The sequence below is a fragment of the Dipteris shenzhenensis genome, chromosome 4, assembly GCF_047967505.1.
Source record: "Dipteris shenzhenensis isolate YYH24624 ecotype China chromosome 4, Dip_SZ_1.0, whole genome shotgun sequence".
NCBI lineage: Eukaryota > Viridiplantae > Streptophyta > Polypodiopsida > Gleicheniales > Dipteridaceae > Dipteris > Dipteris shenzhenensis.
In genome coordinates this window covers 48,818,176-48,834,430 of record NC_141599.1, presented here as the reverse complement: position 1 = coordinate 48,834,430, position 16,255 = coordinate 48,818,176, and the positions used below count along the sequence as shown (strand labels likewise).

At 42.2% G+C, this 16,255-nt stretch overlaps 1 protein-coding gene across 1 annotated transcript in view; it reads left to right on the top strand.

Moving 5' to 3' along the window:
• The window catches only part of LOC147902982 (uncharacterized), a 437,346-nt gene extending 422,208 nt beyond the window's left edge, over positions 1–15,138 (top strand). The window contains exons 36-39 of the mRNA XM_087373981.1: positions 9,933–10,080; positions 14,444–14,517; positions 14,669–14,755; positions 15,009–15,138. Of these exons, the coding sequence (XP_087230107.1) occupies positions 9,933–10,080; positions 14,444–14,517; positions 14,669–14,755; positions 15,009–15,095 (396 nt within the window). The 3' untranslated portion in view covers positions 15,096–15,138. The remainder of the gene's footprint in view (positions 1–9,932; positions 10,081–14,443; positions 14,518–14,668; positions 14,756–15,008) is intronic.
• The last annotated feature ends 1,117 nt before the right edge of the window (positions 15,139–16,255 follow it).

The following is a 16,255-nucleotide window of genomic DNA, read 5'->3' as shown; positions in this document are numbered from 1 at the left end:
GAGGTTCTCCTTTCTTCTATGGGTCTCCTTCAGGGTTGAGGTGGCACTTTCAGCCTCCACCTTGGATTTTTGTTAGCTCATTTTGAGGAGTTGGGGTTTTTTTCTCATGCATGAGACATGATGTACTCCCGCATTTGAGCTTGCTCTTGCGGTTTTCATTCATACTTAATGAAGTAATATATATATTGTGAGCACCAAATGGATCTATAAGGTTAAGTATCATTCCGATGGTACTGTGGAAAAATACAAAGCCTGTCTTGTTGCCAAGGGGTATGCTCAAGAAGAGGAGATTTACTATGAGGAGACTTTTGCTCCGGTAGCCAAAATGATAACCATCCGTTGTGTCATTTCTCTTGCTGCAAACTATGGTTGGTCAGTCTATCAGTTGGATGTTAAGGCAATCTTTTTTATCTCAAAGAAGAGGTCTATGTGCAAGAACCCCAAGGATTTGTGGTAAAGGGATAAGAGCACATGGTGTGCAAGCTTAGGAAATCTTTATATAGGCTCAAACAAGCACCCCGTGCATGGTGTCACAAGATATATCATTTTTTGGTGTCCCAATTCTTTGTACACATAGAGATCCTAATCTTTATTTTCAGCAAGAAAATGCAGATTTGGTCATTCTAGTGCTTCATGTGGATGACATACTACTCACAGGGAGTAATACACAGCAAATTGCAACAGTGCAGTCCGCTTTATGTCAGACATTTGACATGACAGATTTGGGCTTATTTGAAAGATCATAGTGGTAGGGAGAGAAGCAAGCTAACACTAGGAATGGAAAGGAAAGATAACAAGCATAATGGAAATGAAATGGAAAGAAAATGAAAGCAATGGACAAGTACTCACATGATACCAAAGAGCTTGATGTTGGCTGATATGAAAAAGACTCAAGACAAGTACAACACTATATAGTGTGATACTAGACTCTAGAAAGCCATAGTGTATATGGGATAACTCCCAATATGACACATGGCATGTCTAGGACTCACTAGACTATAAAGCACACCTAGACTACCTAGAACACTCATTTTAGACTCACTTTGGCTTCATATTCCAACATTATTGCACTATTGTCTTGACATTGAGTTTTGGAATACCCAAAAGGGAACATGCATGTCACAGACAAAGTATGGTAAAGGTTTCTTGCAAGAAATTTAAGATGGAAGAAAGCAAACATCTGGCTACTCCGTTGGAAAAAGGACTCAAACTTACTAAGCATGATGAGGTTGAAAAGTTTGATGGCACACTTTACAGGCAATTGGTTGGCAGTCTCATTTAGTTATGCTCCGCTAGGCTAGACATTGCCTATGCTACAAGGTTGCTGAGTCAGTTTATGCATTGTCCTACTGTCACACATTGGATTGTAGCCAAAAGAGTTCTCAGATATGTGCACGACACTCTCTCTTATGGTTTGCATTATGCTTCAGCTTGTGACACTTCTCTGAGTGGTTTCACAGAGATATGTGCACGACACTCTCTCTTATGGTTTGCATTATGCTTCAACTTGTGACACTTCTCTGAGTGGTTTCACAGACTCAAATTGATTAGGGGACATTGACGATATAAGATCCATTACCAGCTATTGCTTCTCATTGGGCTCAGCTTGTATCTTTTGGCTCAATAAGAAGCAAGACCGAGTCTCTCTTTGCTCTAGTGAAGCAGAGTATAAAGCAACAAATTCAGCCACTATGGAATGAATGTGGTTAAGGAAGCTTTTGCATATCTTTCATGCTCGCATGAAACAAGTTGAAAGTCATCATCACTACATACGGGATTGTATTTCAAATGGCTTCACATGCCATCGACATGACTTTGGGATCAAGGACATTAAAACAATGTCAAGGGGAGTTGTAAAATGACATTGTTTCTTTTATACTCCCATAGGTTGTTATATCCACACATGGATTAATTTGTGAAACCATGGTACTTTAGGTACAACACGTACTTCTAAGATCATTCCAGAGTACTTCAGCCATATCATTGAAGGGAAATTTGTAGACACATACATTAATATGGTGGTGTAGGATAGACTAGGACTTAGTCTATTTTGGTGTATAGTACTGGTGTACTATATATACCAAGTACTTGTACTTCATTTTCATTGAGCATTCTATTGGAGTTTCTGTGTGACCACTTCTTGCTCACTGGTACCAGTTCACAACCTTACTCCATTTGTAATTAAATCTCTTCTTTATTACTAAGAGATACCTATCTAGCATTATCCAGCATCCCATCACTCTCCTCTTGGTGCCCATTCACAAAGATGGTGAATGCTTAGCATTGTGTTTGAAAGGGGCTGCATGCTACCGCTACTTGCATAACGAGGCTTTTTTTTCCCAAATAAGAGAACCTTATATTTTTTTATTTTAAAATCAATCCAAGATCAGCTCTCCATGAGGGTGTTTACAATAAGGATATAACAGTTGCTTTGCAGCCAGAACCTTCAACTTTTGGCTCATTGGCTTAGGTAATTCGATAGCAAGTGCCAATAGGCAGTCTGGTCGACTAAAAAACCAATGGATTTGATGTCTGCAAGCCAAGCATTGCACAAGTGCCAATGAATGCAAACAGCATCAAGATGAAGGGCACTTGCACGGGTGTTTGCCAATTCAAATGGTGTACACCTGCACAACCCTTGTGGGTGGGTCCAATGCACTCCCCATGGTCCTACTACATATCCTTGAGGGGGCAGTCCTCCCACAACCAGAGTTCCCTATGTGCATCCTTCCTCTACTTCGCTATGGATCATTAGCCACTGTAATGCCAAGAGTCTAATCATCAATGAGATCTCTTGTGTATAGTAGGGGTTTCAAGATGGAGATCCCAAAGAGCATTACTTGAGGATCTAGTAGAAGCAACATGTCCTCTCCCAACGTGTGGCAAGGTATCAAACTTTGAGAGGGACTTCTGTGGAAAACTGTCATATCTAGAATGGAGAGCGATCATGGTATAATCCATGGAGGATTCCCTCAACTTACCACCCTAGATGCAATGCTGATATCTATACATAGACCTCATTCTCTTTTTGTAGACTTGGCTTGGGAGATCATTGCTAGTCTTATTGCAAGGCAGATTTGGAGTTCCAGATGCACATAAAACTAGATAGGATCTAGAGTTATGTCCCTTGTCCCTCTCAATGATATACCCTCATTGGCCACTTAGGGTAGGGTTAAGTCTCCCAATTGCCACAACGGCTAGGAGAGCTTCCTTTATGAGAGAGTGGGACCATGGTCTTTACTCCACGTACACATCCATAGAGGCTCATGGCATCTTTACTCTTTGGATTGGTTAGGATAGCCTCATTTCCTTTCCGCATGATTTTGCATGAGACTCTTACATGGCCTAAAAAGCCTTCTGATAGAGACTCTCCTCGACCTCCTCAGAATGCCCATCCACGGTAGGGTATTGGTACAGCTCCACCATGATAAGTTGCTGGTACTGATCCTCGGCAAAGTGCGATTGTGGCATCAACCTCATGCTCTACACAACTAGCACCTGCAGCACCTGTCATCCTTGATGGGCTTTGGTCTTCGGACCTCCACCATCTCTAGATCAGATAACCACTGTTTTGGAGGCCACTGCCTTGTAGACTACGGACATTCCCGTCTTGGTCGGTGGCCCCATTGAGTCTTTTGCTCCTATTCATGTTGGGACCTCCCTTGCTACTTCTCCTGCAACTCTAGTGGCTATCACTCAGGAGGTTTCCCAGTCTTCAATCTCTCCAGTGGTACCTGAGGCTTCCCCTTGCTTACCTCAGATTCTTGCTCTAGATGCTATCCCGATTGCAGCTCCAAATGTAACTGTGCTTGCAGCTCCCTTACCTACCCCTAACATAGATCTTCAGGGACAAGGATCTTACAAGCAAGCTCGTCCCTCATCCGCTTCTTCCCATCTGGATAAAGGGAAGGGGGTGGCACTACTTCCTCTCGAGTTTCGACTGTAGGCATCTTATGTACCCCATCACCATGCCTGAGCTTCAAGAATTCCTTTTCGGCCTTAGTGGATCTTGTGGACATTCTGTAGTATGAGGACTTTGTCCCCTCCACCTTCGGTGACGCAATGGTTGGCATCCCTTTTGATCTCATGGTGACTCCTTCAAGTGGAAGGGTTCTTTCACCCGTGGATTTTCTTCCACTTTCTTCTCTCCCTCACTCCTCGAGCAGGAGGTCTCCTCCCATTGAGAGGATTATTTCTGCCACTAGGTCGGGCAAGGCGTTCCATGCTACTTCCTCTCGTCGATGAGGATTTTTAGTCGGAACATACATGGCCTTAGTGGTATACCTCATCGTTGCTGCAGGCAGCTCAAAATGTGTGACCTAAAAGCAATTTACTTGACTTGGAGAAATCATTGACATCGACCTTGTGTTCTCGAAGGAAAAGAATATCAATGGAACCCCCTATAACACTTGGATGGAGCTAGGTATATGGATGGGCACCTTCCCTTGGTACTAGGGGAGAGACATGCATTTTACTTTCAGATTTCGTTCTTCCCCTAGTGGTTAGTCATGGTATCATTAACCCTTTCAAAGCTCAGTGGATCATTCTTCTGATTAGGGGACACAAGATTGGTTTTCTTAACCTTTACGCCCCTAACAACCAAAGGGATTGTGTCCTTCTATGGAAGGAACTTGTTTCTTGGAACCCCTTGCAGATTCTTAGGTCATAGGGGGTGAACATGGTGGAGTTTCCCTCTGATAAGAAAGGGGGTAGAGAAGGAGGTATTCATTCCTTGGAGAGAGTGGCTTGGGATGCCTTCTTAATTTAGTGGCAGAGATGTTTGGTTAGATGATTCTTTTCACACGCCGTCATCACAGTCTCTCCGATTTTCATGGTCGAATAGGAGACCTCAGATGACCATTCATGCACCCATTGACATATTTTATGTTGATGATTGGGCTTTGGATAAAGGTGTTTCTATTTGCATTGCTCCTAGGATTTCTACTTCATACCACTTTTGAGTGGTGTTGATGAATTTCGCACCCCATGATGCCTTGTATGCAGAGGAGGATTTCATCAAGACGTCCTTACATATTTGGGTTTCCCATACGCAGAGTACAATGTCATATCCTTCTCTTGTGGCAGCAGCGCTATGTGACGTTAATGACTTCTATCATTCCGTCGCTCACGCCAGAAAGCAAGATATACTCATATAGGAGCTTGACCTTTGCTGGAAGCTGACAGCCCTTTAAAGGGAAGAGAAGAAATGGCCTACAGATGCTTGGATTTAGGAGCGCCTTGCTGCAGCAAGGGCTCTGCAGTAGCCATTGTTAGATCAAAGACTGGAGTATGCCTTTCATGCACGAGAGTCCTTTTGCATTGAGATGGGTGGTAGAGTCAACATGCACTTTTTTGTAGCTCATGGCCCGAGCCATAGCGGAGAGTGTGTCAGTCAGCTTGTTGACTCATACGAGGTTTTGCATACTGATCTTGATGCCATCATGCGCCTATATAGCCACACTAATTTTTATGCCTCACTTCTTGCAACAAATCCTGACACGCCGGTCAGAGATGTGGCCAAAGTGTAGATATGGCAACACATTCCATTTTTTTGTTTTTTTTTTCAAAAAAATTACTTCATCAAGTATGAATGAAAGCCGCAAGAGCAAGCTCAAAAGTGGGAGTACATCATGACATGCATGAAAGAAAAAACAGGTCCAAAAGAGCTAACAAAAATCCAAGGTGGAGGTTGAAAATGCCACCTCGACCCTGAAGAAGACTCAGAGATGAACGGAGATCCTCTCCAAACTCTGAAAAAAAAATCTCTCCTGGCTGTAGCTGCTCTGGAGGATCCGTGCATGCTCGCCCAGATGGCCATCAACATGTGTATAGTATCGGTTCATATACTGGCCATAGACTGGGAAAGGTGAATTTATGAACCCTCCATCGTCTCCGTACATCTGGCCCTCCAAATATACCAAGATGCAATGCTAGCCAAAATTTCCCAAGCTCTGTCTACCGAGACATGAGCAGCTCTGAAAGGAGTGAAAGGAACATCCTGGAGAGAATATGACTCGACAGAGTGTCGTCGTATAATGAAGGATGATGAGTTTGAGTCATGTCTCTCACGAAAAACACCTGAGGGCCAATAAGAGGTAACCATGCCAATGATCCCCAGGTCATGAAGAAGGGTGTTTTATGAAATATGCAAAGAATCCTAGCAACACCCTTCTAGATCGTCCTTGCCTGTCTGCACTCCCAAAAGCAATGCTGAACTGACTCAATGGCTACATGGCATCAAGGACAAGTAGGGTTAACCCTGAACCTGGATCTCCACAGGTTCACTGCAATCCCTCCATGAATAGAATAAAGCCAAAAGAAGAGAGTGATCTTTCTATTTCTGAGGGATTTCTAGAGCCTCCTCCAAAAGTTTTTCTACACCTTGCATAAATATGAAACTATTCCAATGAGGAGCTCTGGAGGGCCTCAAACCTCTACTGCTAAGATGAAATCTCCTAGCATTTCTGAATAAGTAATGAAAGAAAGGGATGCTCTTCTCTCGGTGCCCTTCATCAATCCATTCCCACTCCCCTAGGTCCCACTATAAGAACCTGATGGAAGAACTACCATAACCAGAGTCTCCAGGACCCAAGTGCCAGGAGCACAGGGTCGGATCAAGATACCACTGTGAGTTCGTGCCTCACTCCATGTAACCTGCATTCCTAATAGGTTGGAAGGAAATCTCCAAAAGAATATCATTTGAAGATTTGAGAAGTCTGCCTCCCAACTGAACATCAAAGACAAGGGTTTCATCATGTGCATCCCGCAAGGCAATGACCTGTAAGGGAATACCCATCCCCGTAAAAGCTCCCAACCAAGTGGACTCTGTGATCGGCAAGTCATCTGTATCTATCCACTCTGCTGGTAAGGTTGCCTCTATTTGTTGCATCCTGACTGCACTCCCTCTGAGGTGGCCAATTGATAAGAGTCTCTGATCCTCTGGAAGCCAGGCACCTACAGTGGAAGCAAGTCCCCTCTCCCATCTAGACCGTTGCATATAATGTGACACTCCTAGTGATTTTCAATGCTCATCCAATATGGATTCATTCCACATAACTGGCTGCCTGTCTATTTCTTCGCGTGAGGAGGGTGTAACTCTCTGAAGAGTGCCTCTAAAGCTGCCCCAAGCTTTGATAATGGAAGCCATGAGAGGGGAAGAGGGAGATCTAAGATGGGCTGAAGTAAAAATCCATCTCGAGCTGTCCATCCAATCTCCCCCATGAGATGGTATACAAGACTGTATGCTACGTAGGAAAAAATCTTTGCAAGGCTCCTGTCTAGGCATCAATCCTCTCACTGCAAATTTGTAGAGCAAGGCCATACACTGCAAATCAACAATATTGAGACCTCCTTCCCCTGTGGGGAGAATGAGGTCTCCCAAGCCACCCTGGCTACAACATCTGAGGTGCCATTTAACCCACTCCAAAGAAAGTTTGTGATAGGTCTCATGAGCTGAGATATACAACCTCTAGATCTGCACCAAATGCCCCATCTCCCTATAGCATCAACATTGTCCTAGTAAACCTAAGATATCTACTTGCTGTTGGTGGAACTCACCTTCACTCAAGGTCTCCACCATAGATTTTTATAGGAGGGATGTAGGACCTCAAATTCAGTCATATCTTCAGTAGTCAATCACCATGAACACCAAAGCTGCTATCGTGGGGGCTTCCAAGATTGTGCTGAATCATGATTCAATGGATGGTAGCACAGATATGTGATCTATGGGGAGTCTTGGGAAGCATAGAGTCATAAAAAATACTCTACTATAGGCGCGTGGCAAGCCTTTATGAGACTTCCAGAAGATCAGAGATTTTTAGTAGTTGGCCACCTCAGAGGGAGTGAACTCAAGATACAATAGATATAGGCAACCATTCTGCCACAGTAGATTGACACAGATGACATGCCGCTTACAAAGTCCACTTGGTGGGGAGTGTTCTCAGGGACGCGGGCATTCCGTTACAGGTCATTCCATTGCAGGATGCACATGAGGATACCCTTGTCTTTGATGTTTAGTTGGGAGCCATACTTATCAGATCTTCTGATGATATTCTTTTGGAAATTTCATTTCAGCCTGTCAGGATTGCAGGATTCATGGAGTGGGGCAGGGATTCACAGTGGTATCTTGACCTTTATCCTATTCTCCTTGCGCTGGGGTCTTGGAGACTCTGGCTGTATAGTGGTTCCCCTATTAGGTTCTTGCAGTGGGACCTAGGGGAGTGGGAATGGATTGGTGAGGGGCACTAAGAGAAGAGCTTTCCCTTCTTTCGATATATAGTTAGAAATGCCCAGAGATTTCAGCTCAACAGTAGAGGTTGGAGGCCCTCCAGAGCACCACACTGGGATAGTTTTCAGATTTCCGCAATTGTGTGGAAAAACTTTTGGCGTAGGCTCTCGAAATTCCTCAAGAATAGAAAGGTTACTCTTTTCTTTTGGCTTTTTATTGATGGAGGGATTGCAATGAACCTGTGGAGATCCAGGTTCGAGGCTGACCCTACTTGTCCTCGTTGTCACATGGCAGTTGAGTTAGTACAGCATTGCCTTTGGGAATGCAAACAGGCAACGATGATCTGGAAAGGTGTTGCTAGGATTTTCATACAGCACCTTGCTATATGACCAGGGGTTCAGTGGCTTGGTTATCTCTTACTGGCCCATAGGTGTCCTTCGAGGGACATGATCGAGATCCAGCTTTCATTGTACGGCGACATTTAGTGGAGTCTTGTTCCCTCCTTTTAAAGCTGCCCAGGATGTTCCCCACACTCCTTTCAGAGCTGCCCATGCCTCAGTAGACACGTCTTGGGAGATTTTGGCTAGCATTGCAGCTTGGCATATTTGGAGAGCCAGGTGTACAGAGGTGATGGAGGGTATCCAGGTTCACCCTTCCCAGACTATGGCCAGTATTTGGACTGACACAGTACACACTCTGATGGCCATTTGGGCGAGCATGCAGGGATCCTCCAGAGCAGCCACTGTCAGGAGAGTTACTTTTTCAGAGTTTGGAGGGGATCTCCTTTCTTCTATGAGCTTCTTTCAGGGTTGAGATGGCATTTTCAGTCTCTGCCTTGGTTCTTTATTAGCTCACTTTGAGCTGTTTTTTCCTCATGCATTGCATGATGTACTCCCACATTTGAGCTTGCTCTCACGGTTTTCATTCATACTTAATGAAGTAATTTTCTTGAAAAAAAATAAAAAAATCTGCCCAGGAAAATGTATTGAATGTATATCGTCCACACTGATGAACCATGATATCAAAGAATGAAGGAGAAGGGAACTTATGGGATTGAGGAAAAAGGGGGAGAAGAACCAAGACCTAGGCCCTGAGTTCCCCTAGGCCAAGATGGGCTGATAAATTGGTGGAGCTTCCTTTGTGCCACTAAGAAAGGCTCCCGAGGGTCCCCAAGCAGACAGAAGGGGGGATTGTAAAGGGTCCGATCCCACAACGGCAGCAGAAAATGCCTGAACCCCGGCTGTGGCTAGAGGTGCAAAAGGAGTAAGAAGGACCTCCAAGGCTGAAGACCAGCCCAAGGCTAGTGGAAACCGAAGTGAAAGGAGGAGGGGGGTGATGAAAATGGGGGAGAAACAGACAGAATAGCAGAGAGAACAGCTGTGACCAAAAGGGGCAGAAGGATGGCAGTGAGGGAAAGTAGGGCGGAACAAAACATTTAGCAAGAAGAGGGGACATAACACACCTTGGAACTTGTAAAAGAAGCTTCCCCTTGCCTGGACATGTCTCTGCCTCCTTGAGGATTTAGGAAAGAGGGAAATCTATATATATTCTACTTGCTTATTTTGTATGGAGAAAGAGGCAATTTAATCATTGCCCTTGTACAGAAAATATTAAAATATGTAGAGAATTTACCTTCAATCTGTACAATATGCCTTGTAATCTATGCAAATGCTTAACAATGTTGACAGTATAATATGTTTCACAGGTAATTGATTTGGAAGTCTTGGACAGCATGAATGCCAAGAAAGACAGTGATGAGCTGAAATTGCAATTGAAGAAGCAAGAAGCTCAAAACGCTCTTGAGCTTTCCAAATGGAACAAGTTGATTGATGATAGAATTGACAAGATTGCAAGTAAGAACTGTCCTTTGTGGTGCCTGCTATTGTTTTCACACAAACATTACTTATCTTTGCAATATTGTTGATACAAAAGTAAACACTGTGTCAGCATCATGCACCATGAATTTTTAAATTAAGAGCATATGCGCTAAAAAAAACAGCGACATGGATATAAGAAGCCTGAAGCATCTTGTCTCGAAGCCCAATATATCAATCATGCAGGAGGTAAAGCTCAACCGTATTGTGAGAAATCAAGAAAATACTTTGTGGGAGGGCCAAGAATGGGATCTCCTGATCATGAGCATTATCAAGAAACAACCAATGAGGAGCAATTAATGCCACCTTGTTTCATACCCAGTTTTTTTTAAAATGTCACGGCACCACAACCTGATGAAAGTCTTACTTTATCTTGGGCCATTCGAGCATCTGAGTGCTCTATCCTACTGATCTCTCAGAATATGCACAATATCATACTAGATCTGTTATAAAATATGTGTTTACCCAATCAGCTCCTCTCCATTGACCCGATCTACCATGTGCATCCCAGATCCTCAAAATACAGATGTTGGAGATAAACCTCCCATTAAAATCCACATACTTGTCAACATAGTGAGATTGTCAAGATACTTTGCATGCAATACCCCATAGGTTTCACATGAGCGTACCATTCATCAATCTGTTCTTCAATGTAATCCCACTCACCACCACATCATCAACATTTCACAGTCCAGACATTTGTATGCTAGATCTCTGTACAAGTTCAAAGTAATTTTTGACACTTGACACATTTGTGATCTTGCAGCCTCTAGAGGTGATATTTCTCTCTCTCCACATCTATGAATGCAGGCTATATATATGCATAGATATGTATACATATGCATATATATATATATATATATATATATATATATATGTATGTACATATATATATATATGTATGTACATATATATATATATATGTATGTACATATATATATATATATGTATGTACATATATATATATATATGTATGTACATATATATATATATATGTATACATACATATATATATATATGTGTGTGTGTGTGTGTACATACATATATATATATATATATGTGTGTGTGTGTCCGGATTGTCCAGTCGATTATTATGGCTTATGTTCAGTATTATTTGCCTTTGATGCACTGGACTTCTCAAGACATTTCTGCCTTTATGTCTCATGCTATGGAACTGTTATGGAAAACAAAGTCTTCTGCTAAAGCTCTAAGACTTATGAGGATGACAAAAGTCTGTTCCCCAAGGATGCACGGTGGATTGAATGTGCTGAATATTGCGCACCATGTCTTGGCCAGGAAAATTCCTCTTCTACTCACCTTTTTTCGTCAGAAGCAGCCATGGACTCATATGCTTGCAACCATGTGCACGTCCTTACGTACTACTGCACATGGTGCCTGGATCACTGATTTTTGGGAGGTCATTTTGGGCAGATTTGTAGGCTCTATCCCGGGTTGCCCCTTTGCTACTTCACTTATTAGCGATTGGCAACAGGTCCTTTCGCATGCTCATTGGGCCCCTTCCGTTTTATCTCATGCCAATTCCCTTCGGCAAGAAAGTATTTATTGGAGTGCTGTTTTTGATCCTCCATTGGCCCTCCAAGAGCCGATTCGGGCATATAATCTCAGCAAATTGGGGATCAGGTGTATAAATGACGTTGTTGATGCTACTGGTCACATGCTTTCCTTCCCTCAAGCCATGGCTTCTTATCCACTAGCCATGCATCACAGGTTTATTTGGGGAAAAATTGCTGAATTACTGCAGCCTTTTCTTCCCATCCCTCCTTTATCTAACAGGGACCGATTACATGATTGGCAGTTACACCCGGTGGGCTCAAATTCTCGTCCTGTTCCTCTTCCTAACCTAACGGTCAGCACGACATACTCTTTCCTCCAGCCGTCACCATGGATTCACTTACATGCTAATTCTCTTTGGCATATGGCAAAATCACTTGCTTGGTGGCGAAAGACTCTCCGCAATTTATGGAGAAGCAAATTGCCGCTCAAGCAAAAGCTTTTCCTATGGCGTTGTCTTACAGGAACCTTATCCGTGGGGGTCACTCTGGCTCAACGAAGGATTGCATCTGCTTCCTGTCTTCGATGCATGGCCCCTTCTGAAACGGTGCCTCATTTGTTTTGGATGTGTTCCAGCACTAAGACCTTCTTATGCAAAATTTCCATGTCGCTTCGCCTTCGTTTCCCTAACTCACCTTTTGGGAAACATTTTTGGCTTTTTGGCAGACTTCCTGCAACCCTGGTCCATTACTCTTTATTTTTGAACTGGGTCAGATATTGGGCTTTTTGGACCATCTGGCAGGATCACAACATGCGATATTTTGGGAATCTGTTCTTGCAATCTTATGAATATTTCAGACATTCCCTACGGCAATCTATCTATGATGCTTGCCATCAAGGAGATCTTCCTCAGTCATGCCTGGAAATAGTTTTTCTTTGCTTTTGATTTCCTGTTGAGGCTCTCTGCTTTTTTGAGACCCTCATGTAAATTTTGCTGATAATATGATCATGGATTTACCAAAAAAAAAAAAAAAGTGTGTGTGTGTATACATACATACATATATATGTATGCACAATCTGACCTCTTCGAAGGTCTACAGATTTCTTCTTCCACCGCCATGGATTGACAAGCATGCCAACACTCTTTGGAATTTGGATAGGCCTTTATCTTGGTGGCAATCACGACTCATGAAAATCTGGAAAGCCAAATTGCCATTGAAACAGAGGCTTTTCTTTTGGAGATGTATAGTGGGAGCCTTTTCCATTGGGGTTAAATTGGCAGCACGCCGCATTGCTTCCCCTTCCTGTCCCCGTTGCTCTCATCATTGCGAGACAGTTCCTCACCTATTATGGTCTTGCCCACACTCCCGCATACTGATCACTCATGTTTCTCATTTGCTGCAGCTTCGGTTTCCCTCTATCAGATTTGGGAAACTCTTTTGGATGTTTGGATGCCTCTCATCTCAGATGTCTCCATTCCTCCTCTTCTTTTACTGGACTCGCTTTTGGGTACTATGGACCATTTGGACACAGAGACTGCATTCTAGGATGGGTCAACGGTTTCCTCAGGCATATATTTTCTTCAGAATGTCCCTCAAGCAATCCTTATATGACAGTTTTGCCGCAAGGGACTTGGATGCCACTAGCCTTGAAGTGTTCTCTACCTGTTTTTGAGTTCTTCCATTGGGCTCTTTTTTTGAGTCTCATGTCAGTGAGTGGGAGACTTCCCATCTTGTAAATTTATGATAATATAAATACACTGGATTTTACCCAAAAAAAAAAAAAAAAAAGTGTGTGTGTGTGTACATGAGGAAGATTTGGATGTTTCTTGTATTCAACTTTTCTTTTACTGTTTCTGATGGATAGGGCTGTAGCTCTATTTTGAGCACTGCTTGGATGTAAATGAATGTTTCATAATATAAGTATCTCGGTTTTACAAAAAAAAAAAAGTGTGTGTGTGTATGTACATATATATATATATATATATATATATATATATACACTATATATATATATATATATATATATATATATGTACATATATATACATATGCATATATATATATATATATATATATATACACACATATACATATACATATCTCTGCACTGATGTCTGGTCCAAATGAGGCTTCCTGAGAGAGTGTTCCTTGGAAGACACTACTAAAGCAAGAGTTTGCAATGGCTCCTACACTAGGGTAAGACCCCGAACAATGAGCTTTCCCTAGAAGGTTCTGGTTTGCATCTCTAGATCAATAATACTTAGGCTGTACTCTACCAAGGGCACAATCACTAAGTGCCAAGTAATCCTAGCTCCAGCATTCCGTGTTACATTTCACCTGTCGAGAGAGAGTTGTGCACCAAGTGCCTAATATTCCCCATGCATTCTCTATGAAAGCACCGTCAAGATGTTATGTGCAAGGCTATATTCGGAAGGATCTGGTTCACCACTGGAGCTGTCCCTGCTAGTGATAGTCAAGCCGAACTCTAGTATAGAAGTATACAACCAAACATCCCAGAAAAGCACCGTATGTCACCTCAAAATGCGTCTGAAACCTAGAGCCATAATCGTACTCCCAAGTAATTATGTTATTATGAAGTTGAGCAATATCTACCAGTAATTTTAACGACATTAACTGAAAATTCTAAGAGTTCACCTTCATCCTCATGCTGAAGGAGACGTATTATATGCAGCCTAATTAAATATGCTACTGCGTTCAACTCCCAAGAAAAGGAAGTGTTTCGGTACCAAGGTAGACTTTGATGATTAAACCATGCAGTTGTTTTTCTGTGTTTTTCTTTGATATTTCTGATATTACTTGATCCTCAGGAGCAATGAAGGAGAATGCAGCTTGTTTAAATGTGACTGCAGATATAAAAGATAACTTACAAGCTCTTGACCAGGTGCCCAGCTACGTTAGACTTCATTTCACTACCATCCTTCTAGCCAAAGTCATCATATTTCGAGTGATACATAAGAATTTCTACTTTGTTGATTCTTGAAACTGGGAAGCAAAGTAATCAATATAAAAGGTTGTCCACTATCTTGATCCAGACTATGAAAGAGAAGGCAAGCAGTCCCTATCGAGACCTTCTCGTGGAGAAGAGGATAGCAGAAGCTGAACATACTCGGCTATACAAGGTCAGAACTAACCATAAATTTCCTGAGTGGACATAAACGTTATAAGCACAAAAAATGATGCACTATGATGAATTGGGAAGAGAGGCTACTTTTGTTGCCCTATGTCTGTCCTCTTTGATTGTAGACATGAGAGAATTGTCTGAGCATATTCATTTTATTAATGCTATAAACAAAGAAGAGATCGTGTATTCACGACCAGATCTAGACATATATGTTCTCACTGATTGATTCTTTTTTAAAATGCTTCAATCAGATCGCGAGAACCCAAAGACAACATATCGAGAGACTGAAAGAAGAAATAAAGGCGATCCAGAAGGAAAGACAGAAAGTTTTCCCGTGAATTCAAAATGCACTTTCTGGGCCAGGTTCTCTTTTTCTGGGCGAGTTCTAAGAGTCACTCTTAATGTCAAAATATGATTACTATGTTATAAGTTCAATTACCATAAAATTTGTGAACCATTAGCGTGTCCTTCTAAGAAATCAGCAATGGTGTCCTTTACAATTTCTGAGGTGACAATGGAGATGCTGTAGCACAATGAAGATCATCATCTTGGAAGATTATGAGTGGTCAACATTGTGTTTCCTCAGATATTTGGGTTTGGGATCAAATGACGTTTGTGAACTGTTGTTAACAGAATCTGGGTTCTCCCTATAAGCACATTCTTGGTAAAGGAGACCTTGCATTCTTTGTTTTTGTGAAGTGTATATTTTTTGTGTTTGAATAATGGTATTAGTAACATCTGTTGTCCCTTCCAAGCTATGTAATTACCATGCCAAGATTTGCTGGCTCTTCCTCCAGTGTATGTTTGAAGAGCCAGTTGCAAAGCTGTAAGAGATTACAAAGATATGGTGTTGTAGGCATAAAGTCAACCCTATGGTTGACCAGTAGTACTTGGGTACTATATATACCAAGTACTTGTATTGTTTCATTTGAACATTTCTATTGGAGCTTTCTTGTGTGTGCGCTCTTGCTCACTTGTGTTCACAACCTGTCTCCACTTTCTTCATTTGTGGAGATTTTAATAATGCTCCTCAACCAGGTGACAATACTTCAGGCCACACTCACATGTTAGCCTCTGAGCTTCAGTATTGGTCTATTTTATTGACTCAGCTCCGGTTATTGATGTGTGAAAAGAATCACATCCTATGTTGCCTGGTTACACATTTCAACACAATGCTCAGTCTGCTTATCTAGCTCGGTTGGATCGATGGTATAGGGTGGATTACACTTTCTCGCACTATGATTTTATCGCTGTCAATTTATGGGTGGATTACACTTTCACACATTCTGATCATGCCTCTTTGTGGTTGAGGATTGGCCTTCATGAGATACCTGATGACAGGCTTGTGCACAGAAGATTGCTCATTGTCAACAATAGTTATTTTGAGCATGAAGCATACAAGGCTCTGGTTAAAGATGCGGTTCAGCCACTATCTCAACAGGTTGCCATTGGCATTAATTTTGCTTGGGAAGCTTTTGTTACATGAATGCAAGCAGTT